Source organism: Chrysemys picta, chromosome 21 (assembly GCF_011386835.1).
Source record: "Chrysemys picta bellii isolate R12L10 chromosome 21, ASM1138683v2, whole genome shotgun sequence".
In the NCBI taxonomy this organism is placed as follows: Eukaryota; Metazoa; Chordata; order Testudines; family Emydidae; genus Chrysemys; species Chrysemys picta.
This window is the reverse complement of record NC_088811.1, coordinates 7,531,605-7,554,725: the sequence shown is the minus strand read 5'-3', so window position 1 is coordinate 7,554,725 and position 23,121 is coordinate 7,531,605. Positions and strand designations below refer to the sequence as shown.

General features: G+C 46.9%; 1 protein-coding gene across 5 annotated transcripts in view; it reads right to left on the bottom strand.

Moving 5' to 3' along the window:
- The window catches only part of DVL1 (dishevelled segment polarity protein 1), a 180,806-nt gene extending 157,847 nt beyond the window's left edge, over positions 1 to 22,959 (bottom strand). The window contains exon 1 of one of the 5 annotated variants that reach the window (XM_065574790.1): positions 21,852 to 22,959. In XM_065574790.1, the coding sequence (XP_065430862.1) occupies positions 21,852 to 22,021 (170 nt within the window). In that variant the 5' untranslated portion in view covers positions 22,022 to 22,959. The remainder of the gene's footprint in view (positions 1 to 21,851) is intronic. The other 4 variants (XM_008167283.4, XM_008167284.4, XM_005292908.4 and 1 more) reach the window with 4 other exon arrangements.
- Positions 22,960 to 23,121: the final 162 nt, after the last annotated feature.

Genomic DNA, 23,121 nt, shown 5'->3' with positions numbered 1-23,121 from the left:
TTTTACAAAAAAAACTTCGATTTTGGCCCTCAGTTGCCAGAGTGTCTGAATTTTCAGAAGGAATTTGTGATTTTCTGGGGGCGGGGTGTACGAGCAAGAGGTGGGGTTTCAAGTAAGGCTCCTGTTTTAACAGAGTCTATTAGGAAAAAAACATTTTCAATTCATGTTTAAGGTTTCAGTGAAAACGCTCTTTAAAGTTTACATATTCCCCTACAATTAAGTTCTGAACATGAAGGGTGAGATTTGCAGAAGGCTTTACCATTCACTTCAATGGGAGCAGAGTTAATCCAACACAGAGTGCACTGGAAAGAGCCACCTACGCATTTTTCTGCGGCAGCGAGAACCAGCAAATGAAAGCAACTAGAAGCAGAAAAAGAAGCCATAAGTCCAGAGTCACCTCCAAGCCAAGTGAATGACAAAAATGTAACAGCATACGTTAGAGATACTGAAAATTCTTTCAACAAATCAATATTCCTTCTTTGGGACTTCCCAGCCCATCCTGTTTACTCAACATCCATCCTCCTTAAACTGTAAATTCTTTGGGGGCTGGGACCAGAGATGGTGCCAGGCCATTAGGGGACCTAAGCAGAAATATCCCTCCCTCCGTCACACACACACACACACACACACACACGCTGCTCAGGGCCGTAAGCAATTGCTTGGTCTGCTTATGCCTGGGAATGTATTTTTGCATCTCGTAGAGAACGGAGGACATTTGTTAAGCATCAACAATAAGTTTTTTATAGCAAGAATCTTTCCTGCATTAAATATATTGCATTTCCCTAACAAGGGATGCAGAAGGCTCAGAGATAGATACGCTGGTATTTACTGAGGACCACCAGAGAAGTTGGAACACATCAGAATGCAAACTTCCCTTACTAAAGGAGGACTAAGTTAAACCCCAGCCCCTGTTGCTGTATAAGGAAGCTAGTTTGCAGGCAAGCCTCCCTTTTTTGTTTACAGCTGATACTGTTCGCTTTCCGTGGCTGCAGACAATCCCGCGCCTGGGTTAAAGAATTAGTCATTAACCCACCTGGGAACAGAGGCTTTGTGTTGAATACAAAATAGCAGTTTGTGTTTCCTATTACAGGTCAGTGTTAGTAAACTGCAAGGAAATCCTTCTGCAAACTGAGTGCAAACACTGGGGCAAACCGGGAGCAATCAAGAAACACTTTTGAGCTTTTCAAAGGCCACGGTAGCACTGGCTGCAGAACAGTCATGTATAGGGTGAGCAGATGTCCCAATTTTAGGCCATCAGGAAAAGATTTCTTCCAACCCCTCCCCCCCCGACCTCTCCCCAAGTTTACAAGGTACACTGAACGAGCCTACTCTAGTGAAGGGGCAGGAGATAGAGTCTTTTCACCTCTAATTTTCATGACTAGATATCCCAAATGTATCCAATAATAGAACTCATCTGGACCTCTGGCTGTGCAAATAGCCTAGCACCCACAACACACCTTGCTTGGTTTTCCACTGATTAAAAGGAACTGCTCTATCCATCTAGGTCTTCCTATCATGGCATCTCAATGCTAATTTCACACACACACACACACACACACACACACACACACACACACACACACACAATACAGCAGTATCTGCTTCACCTACTATAACAAAAGCAAATGAAATATCAGCTCTTCCTATCTGGCAGGGATCTATTACATGTACATTTTATTGTGGCATGAAGGCTCGAGTGCCATAGATTTTTATTGGTACTGCAGCAGTACCTAGAAGTCACAGTGTGCTACACACGACACCCACTAAACTGTCCTAGCTCTAAACAGACCAGACAAATGGTGGGAGAAGGCCAGTATTATGGAATCAGAGTCACAGAACGTAAGGCTAGAAGGACCCTCAGGAGGTCATCTAGTCCAACCCACTGTGCAGAGGCAGGACCAGGTAAACTAGATCATCCCTGACCGGTGTTTGTCCAACCTGGTCTTAAAAACCGCCAAGGATGGAGATTCCGCAACCTCCCTTGGATGCCTGTTCCAGAGCTTAACTATCTTAGAGTTCACAAATTTCTCTTAATATCTTAACCTGAATCTTCCTAGCTGCAGGTTACACTGATTTCTTCTTGTCCTACCTTCAGTGGACATGAGAACAATTGAGCATCCTCCTTATGACAACCCTGAACATACCTGAATACTGTCGTCAGGTCCCACCCCTCCCACCCAGGCTTCTTTTCTCAAGACTAAACATGCCCCCTTTTTTTTTAAAAAAAACCCTTTCCTATTGATAAAAGGTTTAGAAAACCTGATCTTTTTTGTTGCTCTACTTTGTACTCTCTAATTTGTCCACATCTTCCTGGTGCTCAGAACCGGACACAGGACTCCAGCTGAGGCCTCACCAGTGCCAAGTAAAGTGGGACGATTACCTCCTTTGCCTTGCATACAAACACACTTGTAAATACAGTCCAGGATGATCTTAGCCTTTTTCACGACCGCATCACACTGCTGACTTACTGGCTCCTATGATCCACTATCGCCGGCAGATCCTTTTCAGCAGAACAACCACCTAGCCAATCGGTCCCCATTTTGTAGTTTGTGCAGCTGATTTTCCCTTCCCACGGGTAGTACTTTGCGCTTACCTTTATAAATTTTATCTTGTGGATTTCAGACCAATTCTCTAATTCGCCTTGGTCATTTTCAATTCTAATCCTGCTCTTCAAAGTGCTAGCACAACCCCTACCACCATGGTGTCATCCACAAATTCTCCATGTCATTAATGGACGTATGAAAATATTGAACGGTACCAGACCCAGGCAGGACCCCACTAGTGCATTAGTGAAACAGGCTAGCACTTGATTCTCCCCCCACTCCCCATGAATAGTTCTTCTCCCCCCCACCCCACGACATAGAAAATGAAAAAAAATAATGCCAGCTTAGATTCATTCCACAAGTAGGTTTATGCATTTAAATATAGTATTGTACATGGTTAATGTAGCCACAGCTCAATATGACAAATGGGAACATTTTCAAAACCACCTAAGTGAATTAAGCTCCTAAATCTCATTTTCAAAAATGACTTAGGAGCCGAGGCATTTCAGATAAAATTTTACCCTGAGTCCTCACAATTTGAGTTTCTAGGTTTTTGTTCTATATAAAAATATGCATGTACAATAGCACGCCTGTCGTAGGACCAATGTATGGCAGTGCTGGAAGCTAAAAAGGTGGCTATAAATCTAAAATAAAATTAAACATGCTCAACCTGAAATTAGTTTTGTGGTCCCATGTAAGAGCCCGATCCAACTCAATAAGGATTTCAGTAGCCAGTGGATTGGACTCTAAGCAGGGACTTCGTTTTTTGTGCTTACATATTATGAAGGGACGATGCCGTTTTGAAACTCAAACTTTTTCAGGCTGCTCGCCCATCACATGGGCAGGCGTCTGAGTCCTTCCTCTTTTTAAATGTAAGTTATTGAAAAGTGACTAAGGGAAAGCTTCTGATCTCAGTTAAAAATCCAGAGCAGCTCCATCAATGTCAAAAGAGTTACTCCAGATTTACACAACTACAGAACTGGCCTGTTGGGACTAGCACAATGACTATTTCCATTTGGGTGCCAAATGCGAGTGCGCCGTGGATAGCACGTGCGGGAACTGTATTGACTCCCTAAACCATCATCATCAAAAAGGGCCACAACTTCACCCTCCAAAGCACACTTAGCTTTTTCTTTCCTATCCTTGGTCCTTTCACCACCTCAACATTGTTCTCTGCAGAGTTAGTCAGCATACGGGTTTTGCCAGCACAACCTCTCCAAAATAAATTCTACTGGGTACTTTTTATGGCTGCATTCATAATCAACTGTTAGTGCTTGTAACCTATTGAGATACTGTAGTATTAGGGTTACCATATTTTGTGCCTCCGAAAGGAGGACACTCCACGGGGCCCCGGCCCCGCTCCTCCAGCCCCGCCCATGCCCCGACTCCGCCCCTTCCCCAAAGTCTCCGCCCCCTCCCCTGCTTCCCGCGAACATTTGATTCGCAGGAAGCCTGAAGCAGGTTCCCCCGGTTCCCGGCCCGGCCCGGCCCTCGGCACCGCACCGCTTTCCCGGCCCCCGGCACCGCCGGCCCGGCCCCCGAGCCCCCGGCCCGGCACCGCTCCGCCGGCCCGGCCCCCGAGCCCCCGGCCCGGCACCGCTGGCCTGGCCCCCGAGCACCCGGCCCGCATGTCCCGATTTTCCCGGACATGTCCAGCTTTTTGGGATTTCCCCCCGGACGGGGATTTGGAGCCCAAAAAGCCAGACATGTCCGGGAAAATCCGTACGTATGGTAACCCTATGTAGTATTCCACAACTCCCGCTTCCAGCACATACCCGTGCAGGATTCTAAAAGAGGCCTGCTGACGTCCTGCATTTTAAAACCAAGCAATAGTCTGTTATCAGCTCATGTCCAAAACTCTGCTCCCTCAATGTGAACAGAGGTGCCAGAAAAGGCATTGGGAGAAATCAGAGTATCTGAGCTGAGATTTGTCAAGTGGGTCTTAAGAGTTTTAATGGAAAAAGTTGGTTTGCCTCAGATAAGATCTACGCGGGGAAGTTACTGGCAGAGAACAACATGCGGACAGGCAGACTTGGGTAAGGTTTTCAGGCTGTACGATTAAGTGGAGATAAAGTAGGTCGGGAACCCCAGGAGCAGATCAGCTCCCAGCCCTGACCTCACAGAGCCACATATCGGAACTTGATTTAGGCTAACTGGAAGGAAGCCACTCCCCTTCACCTAGCTCAGACAGTGTGATGGACTCATTTACTTGGGGGAATCTGCCTCAGTGTTGTGAGGACCTCTTACGGAAACAAATCCAATAAGGCTTGTCACCTTTAAAAAGCGGATTGATAACCTGAGCCAACTGTAAAGCAGAGGGCAATGGAACAGACAGACCTCAGCTGACTTCAGTTCAAAGGCAGGTGACCACACCGGAGCATCACTGTTGTCTCAGGCCACAGCTGCAATTGCCGTACACGTTTATTCTACCCATGGTAAAGCTGAACCAGGTAGCAAGAAAGACGACAGACTTACTAGTTAATGTATGCAAATTAACAATCTGGGCCCTTGGGGAGGAATTCTAAATTGTTAACCAGGAATCCCTACGAATCATTACAAGGCATTCAAGACAACAGTGAGAAGGAGATCAGGGTATGGGATAAGTTAACTTGAGATCTATTAAGTCTCCAAGGCAAGCGTCAGCTTCATAGAAGCACGGATGGATGCCTTTTTTCTCCTGGCAGAAGTACTGTCGTTTCCCCATCATGGTTATGAATGGGGACGGTGTTTTAGAAAAGAAATTATCAGAATTCATCACGATTTTAGAGTGGTCATCACTTAAAGCAAAAGTCTCTTGGAGACAGAAGGAAAAGGAACGGAGCTTGCGGGCAAAGAGGTTGGGGAAGAACTTGAAGGCTATGGGGAGGACTTTTTGAAGGAATACAAGGAACGCTCACCAAGAGTCTCCCAATGACTCTAGTGGGGTTGGGAAAGAAAACTCCACACAGCGCTCACTTCTAAAGTTTCTTTAGAGCTAGCTACATGGGCAATTCAGCACCCATTAAGCTTCCTTGTAGCCAGAAAGGGATCACTTGCTGAGCCATTGGCGTACTGTAACTGCTCCTGTTAAACAATTCAAAGCAAGACAGCCAGTTGGGCCCAACATTCCATCCTCCTGGGAGAGATCACGTACAGTCAGTTAACATCTAAGAAGCGGTAACGGAACAAGAACAGTGGGGTTAGTTTTCTCAACAAGTGGACTTTCCGTCCAGCAAGTTTTTATGTTCTGTGATTTCCTGGTGTCTCAAGCTGATACTGACGGTTTCCCAAAACCACTTGACTGGATGCATCATACCCATGGAGAATATTTCACAGCGTTGTATCTCAAGTTCCTCAATACACTGTGACCCTTTCAAGATGCTGTTTTGAAGAAAACTCAGTAAAACAGGCTGCGCTTAGCGATGAGCTTTTATATGCAAGAGCGTTTCTACAAGCCAGGGATGATCCCTTTGGCACGAGCACAAGCAGGCATTCCATTTTAAAGCTTGCTGGGGTTAACATTTCTCATAGGAACCAGCAAGATATTCTGCTCTTCATCGGGTTTCCTATAGAAACTCAGTTCTTGCCATACAAGCGATCAGGTCAGCAGATTTACCAAGACACTATGGGGACATGGCAGGCAGAAAGGCACCTATTGCAATGTATCTGTACATTCAGTATTGCTCATTATCCCCCTGCCCTTTGGAACTGGTAGTCATAGGGTGCAGCCAACTATAATGGGATAAACACTCAAAAATTCCAACTCCTGGAGAAAATGTGGGAGAGGCAATTTCAGTTATCAAGGCAGCTGAATTGACACACGCAGCAAAATTCAAAGGAAGATGCAGGCTGGAAGAACAAGGAGAGCATTCTGGCAGCTACCACCATGTAGAACAGGGGTAGGCAACCTATAGCACAGGTGCCAAAGGCGGCACGCGAGCTGATTTTCAGTGGCACTCACACTGCCCAGGTCCTGGCCACCGGTCCGGGGGGCTCTTCATTTAAAAATTAAATTAAAATGCAGCTTCTTAAACATTTTAAAAACCTTATTTACTTTACATACAACAAATAGTTTAGTTATCTATTATAGACTTATAGGAAGAGACCTTCTAAAAACGTTAAAATGTATTACTGGCACGCAAAACCTTAAATCAGAGTGAATAAATGAAGACTCGGCACACCACTTCTGAAAGGTTGCCGACCCCGATGTAGAATGAGCTAAGAAGTAAATTCCATATACATATACATATACACACACACACACACACACACACTCTACAGCTATACCACCTCATCAGCTTCCATATGCTTTTGCTGGAGTATAGCAGTTGCAAAAAAGACTAACACTGTAGATAGTTTCATGCCTTTGAGAGGATTCCCCCACAAATTAGTTTTAGCCAGTAATGTCAACTCAGCCTCCACATACACACAAGAAACTGTGCAATTTCTTGGTTCTCTAACATCTCCAACAGCTGAGACTCTGCAAAGCAATCAGAATGATAACTGACAAAGGTGCATACAGTCACTTACCAGCTGCATTTCAAGTAGAATCCCAAAGACAAGCAGGAACAAGCCTATTTTCAAAAACCCCAGGCACGTGCCCAAAGGCAAGCAGAATCCAAGTCAAATCAGCCTGCTGTATTAATCTCCAATATACCATGACAATCTTTACAGGTTTTACAACTGCATGTAAATGAATTCCTTAATCCCATCTTTAATCTGTTCCCATGCTATTTAAGGTTGATTTTGAAAATGTAGACATGGATCCCCTCCTGGTGAACCTGCTCTGCTCTCTCGCTCTCTCTCTGGCAGACTAGAAAGACGATAATCTTTCAACAAATTATTCTTTAATAAACCCTATTTAATCCCACTCACGTCACAAACAAATTTCTTCATTACAGGAGCAGTAAGCCCACAGATGTGTTCTGAACCTCACTCCTAGAGACACTTAATAATTTTAACAGCTGCACAATCTACATGTGTGGTTAAATCAAAGCTATAGTAAGGCTACCTGCCTACAGGATAGTTGACTATACACACATTGTGGGGGAGGTTTAGTTCCAGGAATAGTAACTACATTGTTTTTCTAGCTTGTCTCACAGCAGATCACTAGCCACAGGAAGTGGGCCAAATCTATTGTATCCCTTTGGCATGTTTTCATAGCACTAGTTTTTAATAAATATAACACTCCGCCCTCAGAGCAGGGCTGTCCTTGGGATCCAGGTTATTGCCACTAGAACAATGGCTGTTTTAAGTATTTGATTATACTACAGCTGGACCTTTAAAATAAGACGCGACTTGCACTATAGAGAAGCATCAGAATGAATCTGGCAAAATACATGTATGCTAGTATGGTTACAAGCGCATAGGCTTTGGGCGGTATGTGCTAGGGATTGGTACATATACCTTTATGATTTAGCATTTGCAGGACAATAATACTTACAGCCCCCAGCCAAAATTAAAGGTCCCACTTATGCAGGCTCTGTGCAAAAAAATCAGAGACTGTCCTTGCTCCTAGAAGCTCAACATCTAAACCGATGAGACAGACAAAGCTGGAGAAGGGAAATTCGACTGCCCTCATTTTATAAACAGCAAACAAGGCTCTAAGCACAGCACACACCTAGCAATTCAGCAAAGCACTTAGTCACATGTCTAACTTTTTACCCAAACGTGTGTTTAAATGCCTTGCTGAACTGGGACTTAAGTGAGTTGCCCAAGGTCACATAGGAAGTCAGTGGCAGAACAAGCTTTACCTCTGGAGCTCAAGTCCCAGGCATCAGTACTTCAGGCTTGTGTGACTTTTAACCTAGCTTCCCTTCCCTGCCTTAAGGCTGAAAACTCCCTCCTGGACCCAACTGCTGCCTGGCCGAGATATTCAGGCCCAAATTGTGCTCTAAGTGATTCCGTTACTCCACAGTGACACTGGTTTGACTGAGAACAGCACGTGGACCTCAGTTTTGATTGCTCTCCAACTCACCATGGATTGGGACAGCTGCACTTCTTGCATGAGGGCCTGGAGCAGACCAAGCTCCATTTCAGGCTGGAGCACACTCAGGAGAATAGGAGCAAGTGGCTGCCCCATGGAACCAGTCAAGGCCCCCATCTGGCAGACCTATAGAGTGGCCCATAAAGGTTGAGAATCGCTCCAGTCGAGACACCATCCTAAATCACAGAAGTCTTATTAGCTACCACTGAGTGCAGTAACTAGTTAAAATCCCAGCGCCAAATCGAAGGGAGGCTTTGGAAGATTTCCCTGCCTCTGATAAATGTATCCCTTCTCCTGATGCTACTCAGCCACCTGTTTTACCTACATTTTTGTGGGTGACGCTCATTGAAATATTGGCAGATCTGACTTTAAAAAACATCTGTTCCCGTTGGTACTCACAACCAGGGCCGGCTTCAGGCACCAGCTGAGCAAGCAGGTGCTTGGGGCGGCCAAGGGGAAGGGGCGGCACGTCGGGCTCTTTGGCGGCAATTCGGCGGAGGGTCCCTGTCCCTCTCGGAGGGAAGGACCTGCCACCGAATTGCCGCCAAAGAAGAAAGCGGCGCGGTGGAGCTGCCGCCGATCGCGGCTTTTTGGGGGGGGGGGGGGGGGGGGGGGGGACGACTGCTTGGGGCGGCAAAAACCCTGGAGCCGGCCCTGCTCACAACAAACTGCAAATTCAAAACATGAACTAGATAGCGAAGGAACTGCTGACTCAAAACCCACTGAAATGAATGGAAAGACTAATTGATTGCACTGGGCTTTGGCTCAAGCCCTGAGTAAGCAAAGTTGCTGCTACCTATGTTCTTCAGGCTCTGGGCCCTCCCTGCAATGCGAGTTACGTGAGCAACAAACAGATAAGGGCTATAAAACCTTGTCACAGCCCTGTCACGGGTCATGCATTTATTTCCTTGAGCAGCCATGTTTGTTTACATCACGTGGAACAGCTGAGCGTGACCTTAAGACAACTTTGACGTCTGTAGGCCAAAAGAACCAGTTACATAATAGTCCGAACAAGCAGAGATAGGCAGATAAGGCCTAAAAGAACCTGGGGCAGGGAAAAACTTTAAAAGGAACTAATTTGTTGCACCGTCTGTTCAAACACACTTACCACTTGAAAGAGATATTTGCACTGGAATTTATTTTTTAGGCATTTACAAGAGAGAGGCCGTCTAATTTGTATAAGAACGGCCATACTGGGTCAGACCAATGGTTCATCTAGCCCAGTATCTTGTCTTCCAACAATGGCCAATGCCAGGTGCTTCAGAGGGAGTGAACAGAAGAGGACAATTATCAATGATCCATCCTGTGTCATCCGGTCCCAGTTTCTGGCAGTCATAGCTATTGATCGACCTATCCTCTATAAACTTCTCATTCTTCTTTGAACCCAGTTTACTTTTGCCCTTCACAACATCGCCTGGAAGTGGGCTCCACAGGTTGACTGTGCGTTGTGTGAAGAAGTACTTTCTTGTGTTTGTTTTAAATCTGCTGCCTATTCATTTCCTTGGGTGACCCCTGGTCCATGTGTTACGTGAAGGGGTAAATAACACTTCCCTATTCACCCTCACCACACCAGTCATGATTTTATAGATATCAGTCATATCTTTTCCAAGCTGAACAGTCCCAGTCGTTTTTAATCTCTTCTCGTATGGAAGCTGCTCCACACCCCTAATCATTTTTGCTGCTCGTCTCTGGACCTTTTCCAATTTGAATATACCTTTTTTGAGATGGGGCAACCAGAACTGCACACAGTATTCAAGGTGTGGCGTACTATGGATTTATATAGTGGCATTTTTATATTTTCTGTCTTAGGCCTGGTCTGCACTGGGAGTGGAAATCGATCTAAGTTACAGAACTTCAGCTAGATGAATAACTTAGCTGAAGTTGATGTATTAGACCTACTCACCGCAGTGAAGACACTGCAGTGAGTCGACTGCTGCCGCTCCCCCGTCGACTCTGTCTGCGCCTCTCGCGGCGGCGGAGTACAGGATTCGACGGGAGAGCGCTCGGGGGTTGACTGATCACGTCTAGTCTAGACGCGATCAATCGACCCCTGCTGGATCGATCGCTGCCCACCGATCCGGCGGGTGGTGTAGACATACCCTTATTTCTATCCTTTTCCTAATGGTTCCTAACAGTCTGTTCGCTTTTCAGACTGCTGCTGCATGTTGAGCAGATGTTTTCAGAGAACAATCCACAATGATTCCAAGATCTTTTTCTTGAGTGGCAATAGCTAATTTAGACCCCATTATTTTGTACGTATAGTTGGGATTATGTTTTCCTATGTGCATTACTTTGCATTTATCAACATTGAATTTCATCTGCGATTTTTGTTGCCCAGACACCCAGTTTCGTGAGCTCCCTTTGTAACTCTTTGCATGCACCTTTGTTACATGATGGTATTACCATTTAATGCCCCCAAGCCTGAAACCCCTGGTGCCTGAGTGGACCACTGTGCCCATGTGGAGTTTAATTGAAGTAGAGCTCTGCACAGGGTCAACAGTCTGTACTTGGCAAAAAGCTGGAAGGTCAAGGCCTAAACCTGCAGTTGAGAGCTATCTACTGTTCTCTTATTCATTTAGTTTATAAAAACCTTGGGGATTCTACGCATTAAGTGATCCTAACCCATTATGTTAGAATACAAACTCTTAGATTTGAGTAAGGAATATACCAAGTAACCTATTTGCAATCTGGACAGATTTTTCCATTGCTGGAGAATAAGTTTCACAATCATAACGGCTATTGAGTTGTGTGAATGATATTAAACTCCTCTTCTTTTCAGTACTAGTTGAGTTAGATGTTGCACTACAATTCTAATAAGATTAGCTCAGCTAAACAAGCTTGTCTGGAGGGATTAAAAATTCACCCATTCATTTTGTTCTGATGAGGTCTACAAACTAATGGGCCAGATTCTCAGCTACTGTAGATCAATGTTTCTTCATTGATTTGTTCACACACAATAAAGTCATAACTATTTAATCCTCAAACTGTGTAGGGAGGTAAATATCATTCATGGGGAAATTGAGGAAGAGATGTTAAGGGCTTGATTTGACAAGTGCTGAGCACCGTCTGCCCCCTGGAAGGCAGGAGGAGCAGCAGGATCCCAGCTACTCTGGAAACTTGGCCTTACGGCTCCAATTCAGCACGGCATTTCAACACGTTTACTCACACGTCTAACTCCATCCTGGCCCAGCAAAGCACGTAAGTACATGCTGAAGTCTCACAAAACAATAGCTAGGATTCTCAAAATGGCCTCAAGGAGTAAAGGCATCCACCTCCCATTGACTTGCAATAGGAATTCAATGAGCCAACTAATTTCCTTTGACCCCTTTGAAAATCGCAGCCCACATGCGAAAAATTAAGCATGCGCTTAAGTGATTTGCTGAATCGGGTTTTGATGACTTCATCAGTGCCATAGATTGAGTCATAGTCAAAAATGGGATTAGAACTCACTCCCTCTTTACTCCAACGGGTTCACCCTCTTGCTAAAACCTACACTCCCATTTCAAGTACAAAGAGAAAGATTAGTAGGAAAAATATTGACAGACTTTGCATTTCCTCAGTATTGTGTAACAATAACCTGACATGACTTTCATAGATAGAAGCAAAGTCCAATACCGTCCAATGGATCCCCAGAGTCAGTGGCGGATTAATAATTTTGCCGCCCCTAGGCCGGGAAATAATTGTCGCCTTGGTCCCGTCCCGACTCCGCCCTTTTCCTGCCCCCATTCTAACCCCCTCCCCAAAGTCCCTGCCCCAACTCCACCCCTCCCTTCCCCTATTGGATCCCTTCCCCAAAGCCCCGCCCCTTCCCCCAATGCGCAGCGTTCCCCCTCTTCCCCCCTCCCTCCCTGCCCTGCGAAACAGCCGGGAGGGGAGAGAAACAGGACGCGGTGGCGCGCTTGCAGAGGAGGCGGAGGTGAGCTGGAGCAGGGGGGCGGGGTGCGGAGGGGAGCTTCCGCCCCTGCAAATTTGTCGGCCTAGGCAATAATACGGCACTGCCCAGAGTGCTTTGCAGTGTTTGGACTGCTCTAATTCCATTTAAATTCATGGGATTGAGCACCAGTGAAAGGAGCTGGCTGAGGCCAGAAGAACACTTCATCCAGCAGAAACTCCCTGGTTAATTTATGGAAGCAGAATGTAGTTACTCATATTCAAAGTGGTCACAAGTCCACAGTTAACTCTCCTTGGGGAAGGGTCTGTGGGACCGGGACCAGAACCAGGTCTGCAGAGCCTGGGACAGCTGACGTTCCCCACATTGCCACCAAGCAGAGGGCGCACAGAGCACTGTGGAGAATATGCACCACAGGAAGTACCACCCAATGGGTCCAGGAGTTACAGCACGCTGGGGTTTTCTGATTGGCCCACGCTCACTATTTAACTCTGGAGGGTATGCCAGGAAGTTGTCCAGGCAACCACACAGACTTCGAGCTTGCTGCGACTCCAGGCCTCACACCTCACTTTCTGATCTCCAGTCTCCGACTCCTGCCTGACTCTGACCCCGACTCTTGCCTAGCAATTACTCTGAGCCCAGCTCGCTGACTATCACCTTGTGACTGTCCTTGTAGGCAGCAGTCCAGTCACGAATGCTAGGCCAGCCTGTGCCGCCTTCGCCCTGGTCCCTTACATCTGGTCATACATTTCGCCAAAATATGGATACATGTTAATGTTTCTTTTGCAGCCCAGACACCAAGTGCCATTGAACTGACATTTTTTGCCCTGGAGTATTTATGAGCAAGACACATCAAAAACTTTTTAAACACATCTTTTGTTCCTATATTTTGTTCAGTTTCTTGTTCTCTGAAGTTTTCTAACCAGCTCTAGTGTTTCCTGTTAATGTGGTACACCTCTACCTCGATAGAACGCTGTCCTCGGGAGCCAAAAAATCTTACCGCGTTATAGGTGAAATCGCATTATATTGAACTCGCTTTGATCCACCGGAGTGCACAGCCCCGCTCCCCCCTTCCCCCCCAGAGCACTGCTTTACCGCGTTATATCCGAATTCGTGTTATATTGGGTGGCGTTATATCGAGGTAGAGGTGTATATGCAGAATTCTCTGTGACTAGAATGGAAAATGGCATAAGTTTTTAACTACTACATGGGGGCGGAACTGTCTTTTTTTTATTTTATTTTTTTTAAATGATGACATTCCTTTTCTAGCAGAGAGAGGACCTACTTTTCAAAGCTTTTATCCCCTCATTTTTAGAAGAATTATGGACTAGAAATGTATTTATGAGCTCAAAAGACTTTCAGCTCCTAACAAAGTTGTTCTGTATCTCCACATAGATCCATTTCTCAGACTAGATGACTTGCATTAGAGTCAGGGGAAGCAAAGACACACCCCAGAGAAAGTCTTCACAGGAGCGTATGCAGAGTGAACCCCTCATGCTGGAAGATCTTCCACCATGAATTGTCTTGCTCTACACATCTCCCCCACCGTATACAACCAGCAAGACTGCTCCCCTCTAAAAGGCGCAGTACAAAGAAAACCATAACTCCTCACGGATATAGGCTCATGCACCAGAAAGATCATGTAAGTGAAGATCTTACACAAAACTGATAGCAACATCTTTCAATACAGAGATACCAAAGGGGATCCAGAAATCAATCCTCTCTTTACATCCTCCCCAAGAACATACAATAAATAGAACGTATCAGAGGGGTAGCCGTGTTAGTCTGAATCTGTAAAAAGCAACAGAGGGTCCTGTGGCACCTTAGAGACTAACAGAAGTACTGGGAGCATAAGCTTTCGTGGACGGGGTAGCCGTGTTAGTCTGAATCTGTAAAAAGCAACAGAGGGTCCTGTGGCACCTTTGAGACTAACAGAAGTACTGGGAGCACAAGCTTTCGTGGTCTGAAGAAGTGAGGTTCTTACCCACGAAAGCTTATGCTCCCAGTACTTCTGTTAGTCTCAAAGGTGCCACAGGACCCTCTGTTGCTTTTTAATAAATAGAACGTCACTTCTTGATTCTGCAGATCCTGATCTCTCCCAGAAGAATGGCAGAATAGATTCTGGTTTCTTGTACATTGGGCGAGAGGATTCCAGAGCAGCAGGTCCTTGACAGAAAAGGTTTGTCCCTCAGTACCACCATTAGGGGACAGGAAGACAATCAGCTGTTCCAACCCTACTGACATATTGGTTAAACAGCTAGGAAATTAACAACAGGGCAGACACCCTGGAGCATGGGGCACATTCATCAATATAAACCTTGGGATGTGGCCCAGGTTACGCATTGTAGATTGAATACTTCTTCCTCTGTATCTCTCTTGCCAGCAACAATCCTGTCTTGCTGTATCCTGTGCTAGCTAGTAAGGGACTGGATAAAATTAAATCTCAACATGTGTTACCATACATTTATCTTAGGATGATAACGTTACATGCCGTCCTGTAATTAATTGCTTTATCATTGAGTTTATTGCTTTCATAGTTTCCAGCTCTAAACCACATATTATTGGACAGTGTCCTACAGCGTAATAAATTACTAGGTTTTTTCCAGAGCTTTTCCTTACAAAGGAGATGAGTTGGAAATATATGTGCCCATCCGATATTATGGACACTCCACGTGAATAAACTGGATTCTGAGCTGTAAGATCTGTGCAACCATCAGAGTTTAAATTTAAAAAAGTGGTTCCATTTGACTAAATTAAAAATTCCAAAAAAATCTCTAATGTAGTGTGTTTATTCAAATTAATAATTGCAAAAGAAATCAGTGAAGCTGCATTAGACAAAGGACTGAAAGGACGCATGGGCATAACCTCAGAGTCAACACTATTCCAATGGAAAACCAGGGGACGCTGCTCTTCAGCTAACAGACATGGGCCATGAGAGCAGGTTTTTTTAAGAGACTCATAAAGCCTGACCCTGCAATGTCCTGACCACCCTCACCTCCCACTGACTTCAAAGGGAGTGCAAGTTGTCAGCAATCTTACATTAGAAAATAGGAGCTCTACGATGTCTTGTAGCTATAAGGCAATATTTGCATTCATATAGTATCGTGAGCTATAGATATGAAGGTAGCAGGAAAGTACTGTACCTTCAAAGTATAGACAAATCCATGCCCCCACCAGTGGGTGCAGAGATCAGCAGGCATGGGAGATGGAGGAGGAGACACAACATTTATTATGAGCCTGATATGAGCAGACTTCAAGTGATGTTAAGTTTTTCTGAATCATACCTGTGCATCACTACGGTTTACACTGCCATAACTGGCTGAGGCTGTAACATTACGTACTTTGTGCCTTAGTAAATTAAGCCCTAACTAAATCAGAAAGATCCCTAGAACCTCCTCTGCCATGTTTTCCGACCAGCATGCTGAAGGCTGGCCAAACACTCAGCATAGATACATGAAACAGACTGTGTAACAAGGCCCCTGTTCTACCACCACTTCTCTCTGCCCTAAATAACCCTGGTCATTCCTGGCTGGAAACAATTCCATGTATACATTATTTCGGAACAGTTATTTATTACATTATTTCAGGATCCAGGAAAGGCTGGGCCATAATTACAACAACATGTGCAATATTGCAGAGTCAGTTCCTGAGCGCTGGCTTCGGAAGAAGGCTCCACTTCTGCACAAAAACATTTGCCTTCCGAACACCAGAACTACTTTTCACTCCATATTGGGATGTATAAACCGCCCTGCCAAGCCGTCAACTTGCCAAATTATAGCTCTGCACGGCCACTGAGCAGCAATGCCAAGAACAGAAGTCTAGCGCGAGAGAACTCCAAATGACAGGAACATTTCAGTTTTAAATGAAATCTAAGTACCTCTTACAGAACAGAAAGAAAAAAAAAATTCCCCAGGGAACATTTTCAGGGCTGTTCAGAGGAAATCAGACAATTCTTGTGATTGTTCGTGGAAACTGTAGATATAGTTCCCTGTTTGCTATTGAAAAAAAATGCACCCTTCAGGATACAAGATTATAAAAACACAAACCCATATTTACTGTTAATACTTTGTCCTGACAGCCAAAACGCAAATCGGTTCTCCAATTCCCTCTGCTTTTCATATGTAATTGTGTTTATAAAGGAAGCAATAAAAGTTTAGTAGGACCAGTAGACAAGGCTGATTGATCGCATATTGGCTTATGAGAGACACTAGCCCTAAACAGGAGCAGACACTACCCTTACTGCGCCAATAGCTTCCTACTCCAGTGCATCTACAACACAACACAGCTTTAGTCTTCCATTCTATATGCATCCGAAGAAGTGGGCTGTAGCCCACGAAAGCTTATGCTCTAATAAATTTGTTAGTCTCTAAGGTGCCACAAGTACTCCTGTTCTTCTTTAGTCTTTAGCCATTCATACAGACCATATCCTGAAATGCTTTACAAAGTTCCCCACCACAGTTAGAGAGTGGAATAATCACAGCAGGAGAGAGAAACAGAGGTACACACAAAGGAGAAAAACTTGTTTTCATGTGAGATTTGAAAGCCGGGGATGGGGAAGAGGAGATAAAGTGGAGGAACAGAGAAAAGCTGTTCCAGATGATAGGCGCTGCACAGAAGGCTCTTGCACCAACTCTGCTGGGGGAGGGAGGGGGGGGGGAGATAAAGAGGAGGCTGGTGCTAATGGACTGGGGACAGGAACAAAGTCAGAGGAGGGACTACATTGGAGTAACTTACACCTTTCAGTCCCACAACACCTAGGATTTACTGACGTTGGCCATGAGCTGACAATCATATGAGCAGTCCCATTGAAGTCAGCAGGACTACCCACATGCATATAGTTAAGCGTGTGCATCAATGTTTGCAGGATCAGGGCTTTAGATTGAACCCCGTCGAACAAACATATATAGTTTACACATCCATACGATCCCTCGGACCAGAAATGGGCTCACTGGGTCCCGGAGTCTAAGGGACATGGCACTTCTACATTTGGTTCAGAGAAGGTCTGTAGTTTCGGATGGAGCAAATCCAGGTAGTGACATTACAAGGTAGACAGTTTTGAACTGGATCCTGAAATAAGATAACTACTTGCTTAAAGAATTCTATATACACACACATATACATACCCCCTCCCTAAAAGGAAACCCCAATGACTGCCCCAGTCACCAACTACACGATGAACTTCATGCAGAGAAGCCATCGGTGGTTGGAGAAATGAGCCCTGCTATAAGATGATGACATTTTACATCAAGAAGGGAAGTGAAAAGGGCATCACTAGAGGTTCACAGTACCCCACAATTGATTAAATCCAGTGGTCACAGAAGGAAAAAAAAGACAAGTGATTGTGGTGGTGTTAGCACTGTTAAATGTTGCATCAGCTCTTCCATTAGAGATCTGATTTTATGTTGGTTTTCAACTTGCCCATAGAAATTCATTGTGAGCTGAAGCTTAGGAAAGAGAAGTAAATGCCATTTAAATTTACACACAGGCCCAAATCTTGCAGTCAGATACATGCTGGCAGACCCTTCTACCCTCAAAGAGCCAAGGATTGCGGTCATATCTTGTTATATATTATTTAGGAACTTCAACTGGGGTTTAAGCACAAAAACTTTGATGTTTACCTTTAAACAACTTCAGCTTTTAGAGAGACCCATCTTGCAACAAAACTAGCGCTGATGCATGAAGGAACAGTCTAGGAAAGACAACATCTGCCCCAGATGCAGCGGGCATCAACAGGAGTTGTGGATGCTCTATCCCAGGGGTAGGCAACCTATGGCACGCATGCCGAAGGCGGCAAGCGAGCTGATTTTCATTGTCACTCACACTACCTGGGTCCTGGCCACCAGTCTGGGGGAGCTCTGCATTTTAATTCAATTTTAAATGAAGCTTCTTAAACATTTTAAAAACCTTATTTCTTTTACATACAATAGTTTAGTTATATATTAAAGACTTATAGAAAGAGACCTTGTAAAAAAGTTAAAAGTTTGGCAGGCAAAACCTTAAATCAGAGTGAATAAATGAAGACTCGGCACAGCACTTCTGAAAGGTTGCCGACCCCTGATCTATCCTTTAGGATCAAGCACTTTGCCAGCTGACTACTGCTACCGAGCCAATAAATGCAGCAATCCAAACTGTTACCATTTTGTGTGGTGACCCTCACAGATATCAAAGGTTCTTATTTAATTTCAGGGAAGAGTGCAGCAGATTATACTTTAAAAATCCTTTTTTATATATTTTGGAGAGCCCCCCCCCCCCCTCAGAAAATTTTAAGATCCTCTAGCTCACACGCTGGGTCTGGCTTTTCTTTTGCTGCTGGTTCCTGAAGCAGAATATAGTAGAAACCTTGGAACTGCCAATTTTTCAGCACGTCTGCACACAGGCACTTCAAAAGGTGGAGTGCCAGGTACCGCACGTGAGCGGCAATGGAATTAAGTTTTATCCTGTGTACTACATTCACAAGGCAGCAGCAGTTAGAGACCAAGTATGACCTTTAGCTTTGAGTTTGCTAAACATATCTTGCTTCATGTTATCACCTTATAATTTAAGCTGGTGGTGTTAATGTCTGGGAATCCCATTCACAAACTTGTAGCTTTGCTACTTAGAAAAGCAAAACCATTCCAGTTCCATCTTACAAGATCACTAAGACAACGGCTTCAACCAAACACCCTCATATTTGCCACTGTACGATGCGAGCTTCCCCTGGTATCACCAAGCAGAGATTCCACACTTCACCGGCAGCACAGACAACTTAACTGCAGCCATTCTCCCCCCCACACCCACACGTCACTTTTACAAAGTATCGATTGTTTCGTATATTTGTATTGGAGAATATTGTTTACTAAAGGGACACGAATTTGACGGATCCAAGATCCGACTGTACATTTGCAACTCCCCACTCTTAAGCCAACTCCATTTTCACAAGCAGGCAAGTGGATCGGCTAGAGATGAAAATCCAGTCAGTAAGGGAACTGAAACAAACAAGAACCCTGCACAGGATTTGCTTGTTAATTACTATCCTTCACCTGGCCAAAGAGCAAGGACAGCACTACACGAGTGACTTTACCTGCAGTCCCAGCAAACTCAGAATCCAGCCCAGTTTTACTGAGGTTGGATCACACACCCGAAGAGCTAGCATTTTAAGGCTATCCCTCAATATCCCATTTTTCTACATGAAGGGTGCTGCAAGTTTAAGGGACAGGCAAATTTTATGCTTGTCCAACATGATATACATATTTTTAAGTTGTACTCAACTGTGCTATTAAAAAGCAAGTACTTCAGAAGGCCCAACTGGCTGGTCTAACATCTGGACCATTTCACACATCCCCATGTGTTTGTTTTGAAATTAATTCTTGATGTACTTTTTTCAAAATAAACGTTTCCAAGTTCTAGGAAATAAATAAATCAGTGAATGAGCAGCTCAGTAACAAACCAATATAAACAATCTACCACATAAGAAACACCCTTCAGCATAGAAACATGTTCCCGTGCGGATGGAGAAACAAGCTTCAGGGTTCAAGCTTTCAAGAAGCAATAAAGAGAATATCATTTTAAGACGGTATGAATATTACCAATAGAGTCATTTTAGATACCAGGCACTATATTCATAACTTATTATGTTAGTGATGCTATAGGCATTAGATCACGTTACTTTTTGACAAATGTTTCATCCATTCTCTTCCAAAAGCAACCTAAAAATGCAGAGATGTCTCGCCAGTGATAGATGCAGATACAAACATCCAAGACCAAAAAGTGCAGCTGTGTATTACAGAGGGATTACTACACTTTGAAAGCTGATTTATGACAAACTGTCAAAGGGCATTGGACTTTTTTTTTTTTTTAAATATATGAATACAAACAAATTCAAGCATACAACCCCCCCCCCCCATTTGCGAGGGAAAGCTGGGCCAGAAGTGTGTCCAGCACCCACAGATCCCACTAGAAATCTGGTCTTAATAGTGGAGGCTGAGGACTAATGAAAATCTGGCCCCTCATCTTCATCAGCTTTTATACGTTCCGCGGGGTGAAAACGATCACTTCCGAGAGGAAACAGCTACCTGATGGGTGTGTGCAAAGGTGCTTCCGCACTTGCAAGAGTGGAAGTCCCTTTGAATACGTCGGTTAGCATATTCTTGGTCATATCCTTTATGCTATATTACTGGGGTGTCCTGCAGACTATCCAGAGCAGAGGTATAAGGAGACAGGACAGGGTTACGGGAGAGCGGAGATGCTCAGTGTGCAGAGAGCAGCAGAGGGCTTGCTCAGCGGGACACCAGCCAACTCCCCGTGGCTAGCGCCAGGGCAGAGGATTTGCCTCTCTTTTGGGGTGATTAGCCGGGCATTGGGGAATGGAATTTCTCCCATTTCCCAGGGGGGATGTCCGGGAGGCAGCCTGGCCTCCTAGGAGCAGCCGCCTGGAGGAGGAGAAAGGCTTTTGGCCCAGTCTACTAGAGGCAGATACCTGCATGTGGGAAGGGCCATGAACCGGTCTCCCTGTGGGTCTGACTTGGGTAGGGGAATAAGGACCCTCCCTTACCCTCTTGTGCCTGGGTATTGGGGCGGGAATTGCCCCAGACCTTGGCATTGGGAGATGCCCTGTCCCCCTGCTGGGGCACAGCCATGGGGCAGGGCCAGGCCCCTTATGCCTAGTTCTTGGGTGAGTGTCCCTGGGGGAGGGAGGGGGAAGCTTCCCCCAAGCCCCCCCATGGATAATTGGCGCGGGGGGGGGGTCTGCCCCCATGCCCGCCCCCCCGTCCGGGCAGTGCTGGGGCTGTATTGAGGGGGGCTGCCCCGGACCGCCCCCCCCCCCCCAGCCCCGCCGCCTCCCCAGCCCGGGCCGCCATGTTAGTAGCTGCCTCCCCCGGTCCCTGCAGCGGCGGCGGCTGCCCGGGCCTAGCGCGAAGCCGGCGCCGCGGTGCCAGGATCCCCCCGGCCGCGGGGGTGACACGGCTCAGGGAACCCCCCCCAGCGCTATCCAGCCCCGCTGGGGGGCACAAGCCCCGCTGGATCTAGCGCTGCCCCAGCCCCCTCCCCGGGCACCCCTTGAAGCGCAACAGCCCCCCCCCAGGCAGCCCCCTCAAGGGGTCCACCCACCCCCCAGCGCGATCCCAGCCCCCCCCCAGCCACAGCTGCTGGGGGGGGCTGCTCTCGACGGCCCCCATCTCCCAGGCTTGGGGGCGTTTGCTCCATTCCCCCCCCATATCAAACAAACGCTCCTCGGACACCCCCCCCGAATGGAAAGTGTCCCCCCCTCCCGACCCACGCGAGCTGCGCCCCCCGGCGCGGGGAACAGGTGCGCTCGGCTGCGTCGCTCCCGGGAGGGGTTTAAAGCCCATCGCAGCTGACAGCGGAGGGGGGGGACGACACAAATATTCGCCCCCCCTTCCCCCATTTTAGGGAGTGCCTATAATAAACAGTGCTAGGAGACATGGGGGGGGGGGTTATACACACAGACACTCACCCGAAATCCTGGTCCATGGACTTGAAGAAGAATTTGTAGCTGTGCACAGGCCGGTTGCTGAGGACATTTTTAAAATCTGTCAAAGTGACTTTCTCCGGGGGGACGGGCAGCTTCACCAGGTAGGGGGTCTCCTCCTCGTCGATGTGGTAGATGATTTTAGTCTCCGCCATGGGAGAGGGGGGGGAGGAAGCTTCCGAGGACAAGGGAGGGGGGCAGGGGGGGCCGGGGAGGGGGGAAGATCCAGCCCCGGTCGGAGCGACCAGTCACTCGCTGGGTTTCACCGCCCCCAGTCCGGCGCGGCTGCAAACAGGAAGGGAGAGCTCCGCTCCTGGCTATTGCACCGGGGATTTCATTCCCTGCACCGCTCTCTAGCTGCTCAAGGGGAGAAATGCAAGCGGTGCCCAGCCCGGCCGGGTGCCCGGCGCCGCTGCGGCCAGCGGGCGAGGAGAGGGGGCGAGCGGGGCCGAGCGGAGGCGGGCCATGCCCCTGAGCTCGCCGGAGAGGCAAGAGGCGACCGCCGCTGGAAGAGCCCCGCACGCAGCCGGCTGGCGAGGGGAGCTGGCTGGGCTGCGTTCGTAGCCGCCTCCTTCCGCGGCGGCAGCCACCCGCTTTTGCCAGTTGCTCTGGATGGGGAGGGGGAGTGAATCCGCTTCCCAGCCTCCTCGGTGCCGCCTCCTCCCCCGGCTGAGTGAAAGGGACCCCGTGAGTCGGAGCCGGCCCCCGCACCCGCCGGGTTACAGGCGGGGCTGCTCCAAAGGCCACACGAACCCCGCACCGCGCGGCTGCCCAGGTGATCTCAAAGCGGGCTCCCGGCTCCCCCTAAACCAGCGCCGCGTTTCTCTGCAACCAGGTGACGCGCCAGTCCTGGCGTCCGAGGCGGCGTGGAAACGTGATCCGCGAACCCTGCTCCGGGAATGAACCGGACAAGGTCGCTCGTCCCCTGCTGGCTGCCTGGAAACAGACCGGAGGGGCTGGTTCCTGGGCGGATTGAAATGGACAAAGACCAAAATCTTCCTAACAAACCAAAAGTAACAGCTGGTCACGTTGGGAGGCTGGCAGTCTGGGCTGTGAATTATAGCCACACTGAAGGCATGTCACGGGTTTATGGTTGCCATGCCTGGAAACCTGGTAGTAAATAATCAACTCGCTTCATATAGTACCTGTCATTTCCTGACTGAGAGCGATTTACTGTTCCACGGGAATATTGGGCCAGATCTAGCCCTCCCTTGCTTTCAAACAGTCCCCCTCTTCATGTGAACAGCCCCTTTGA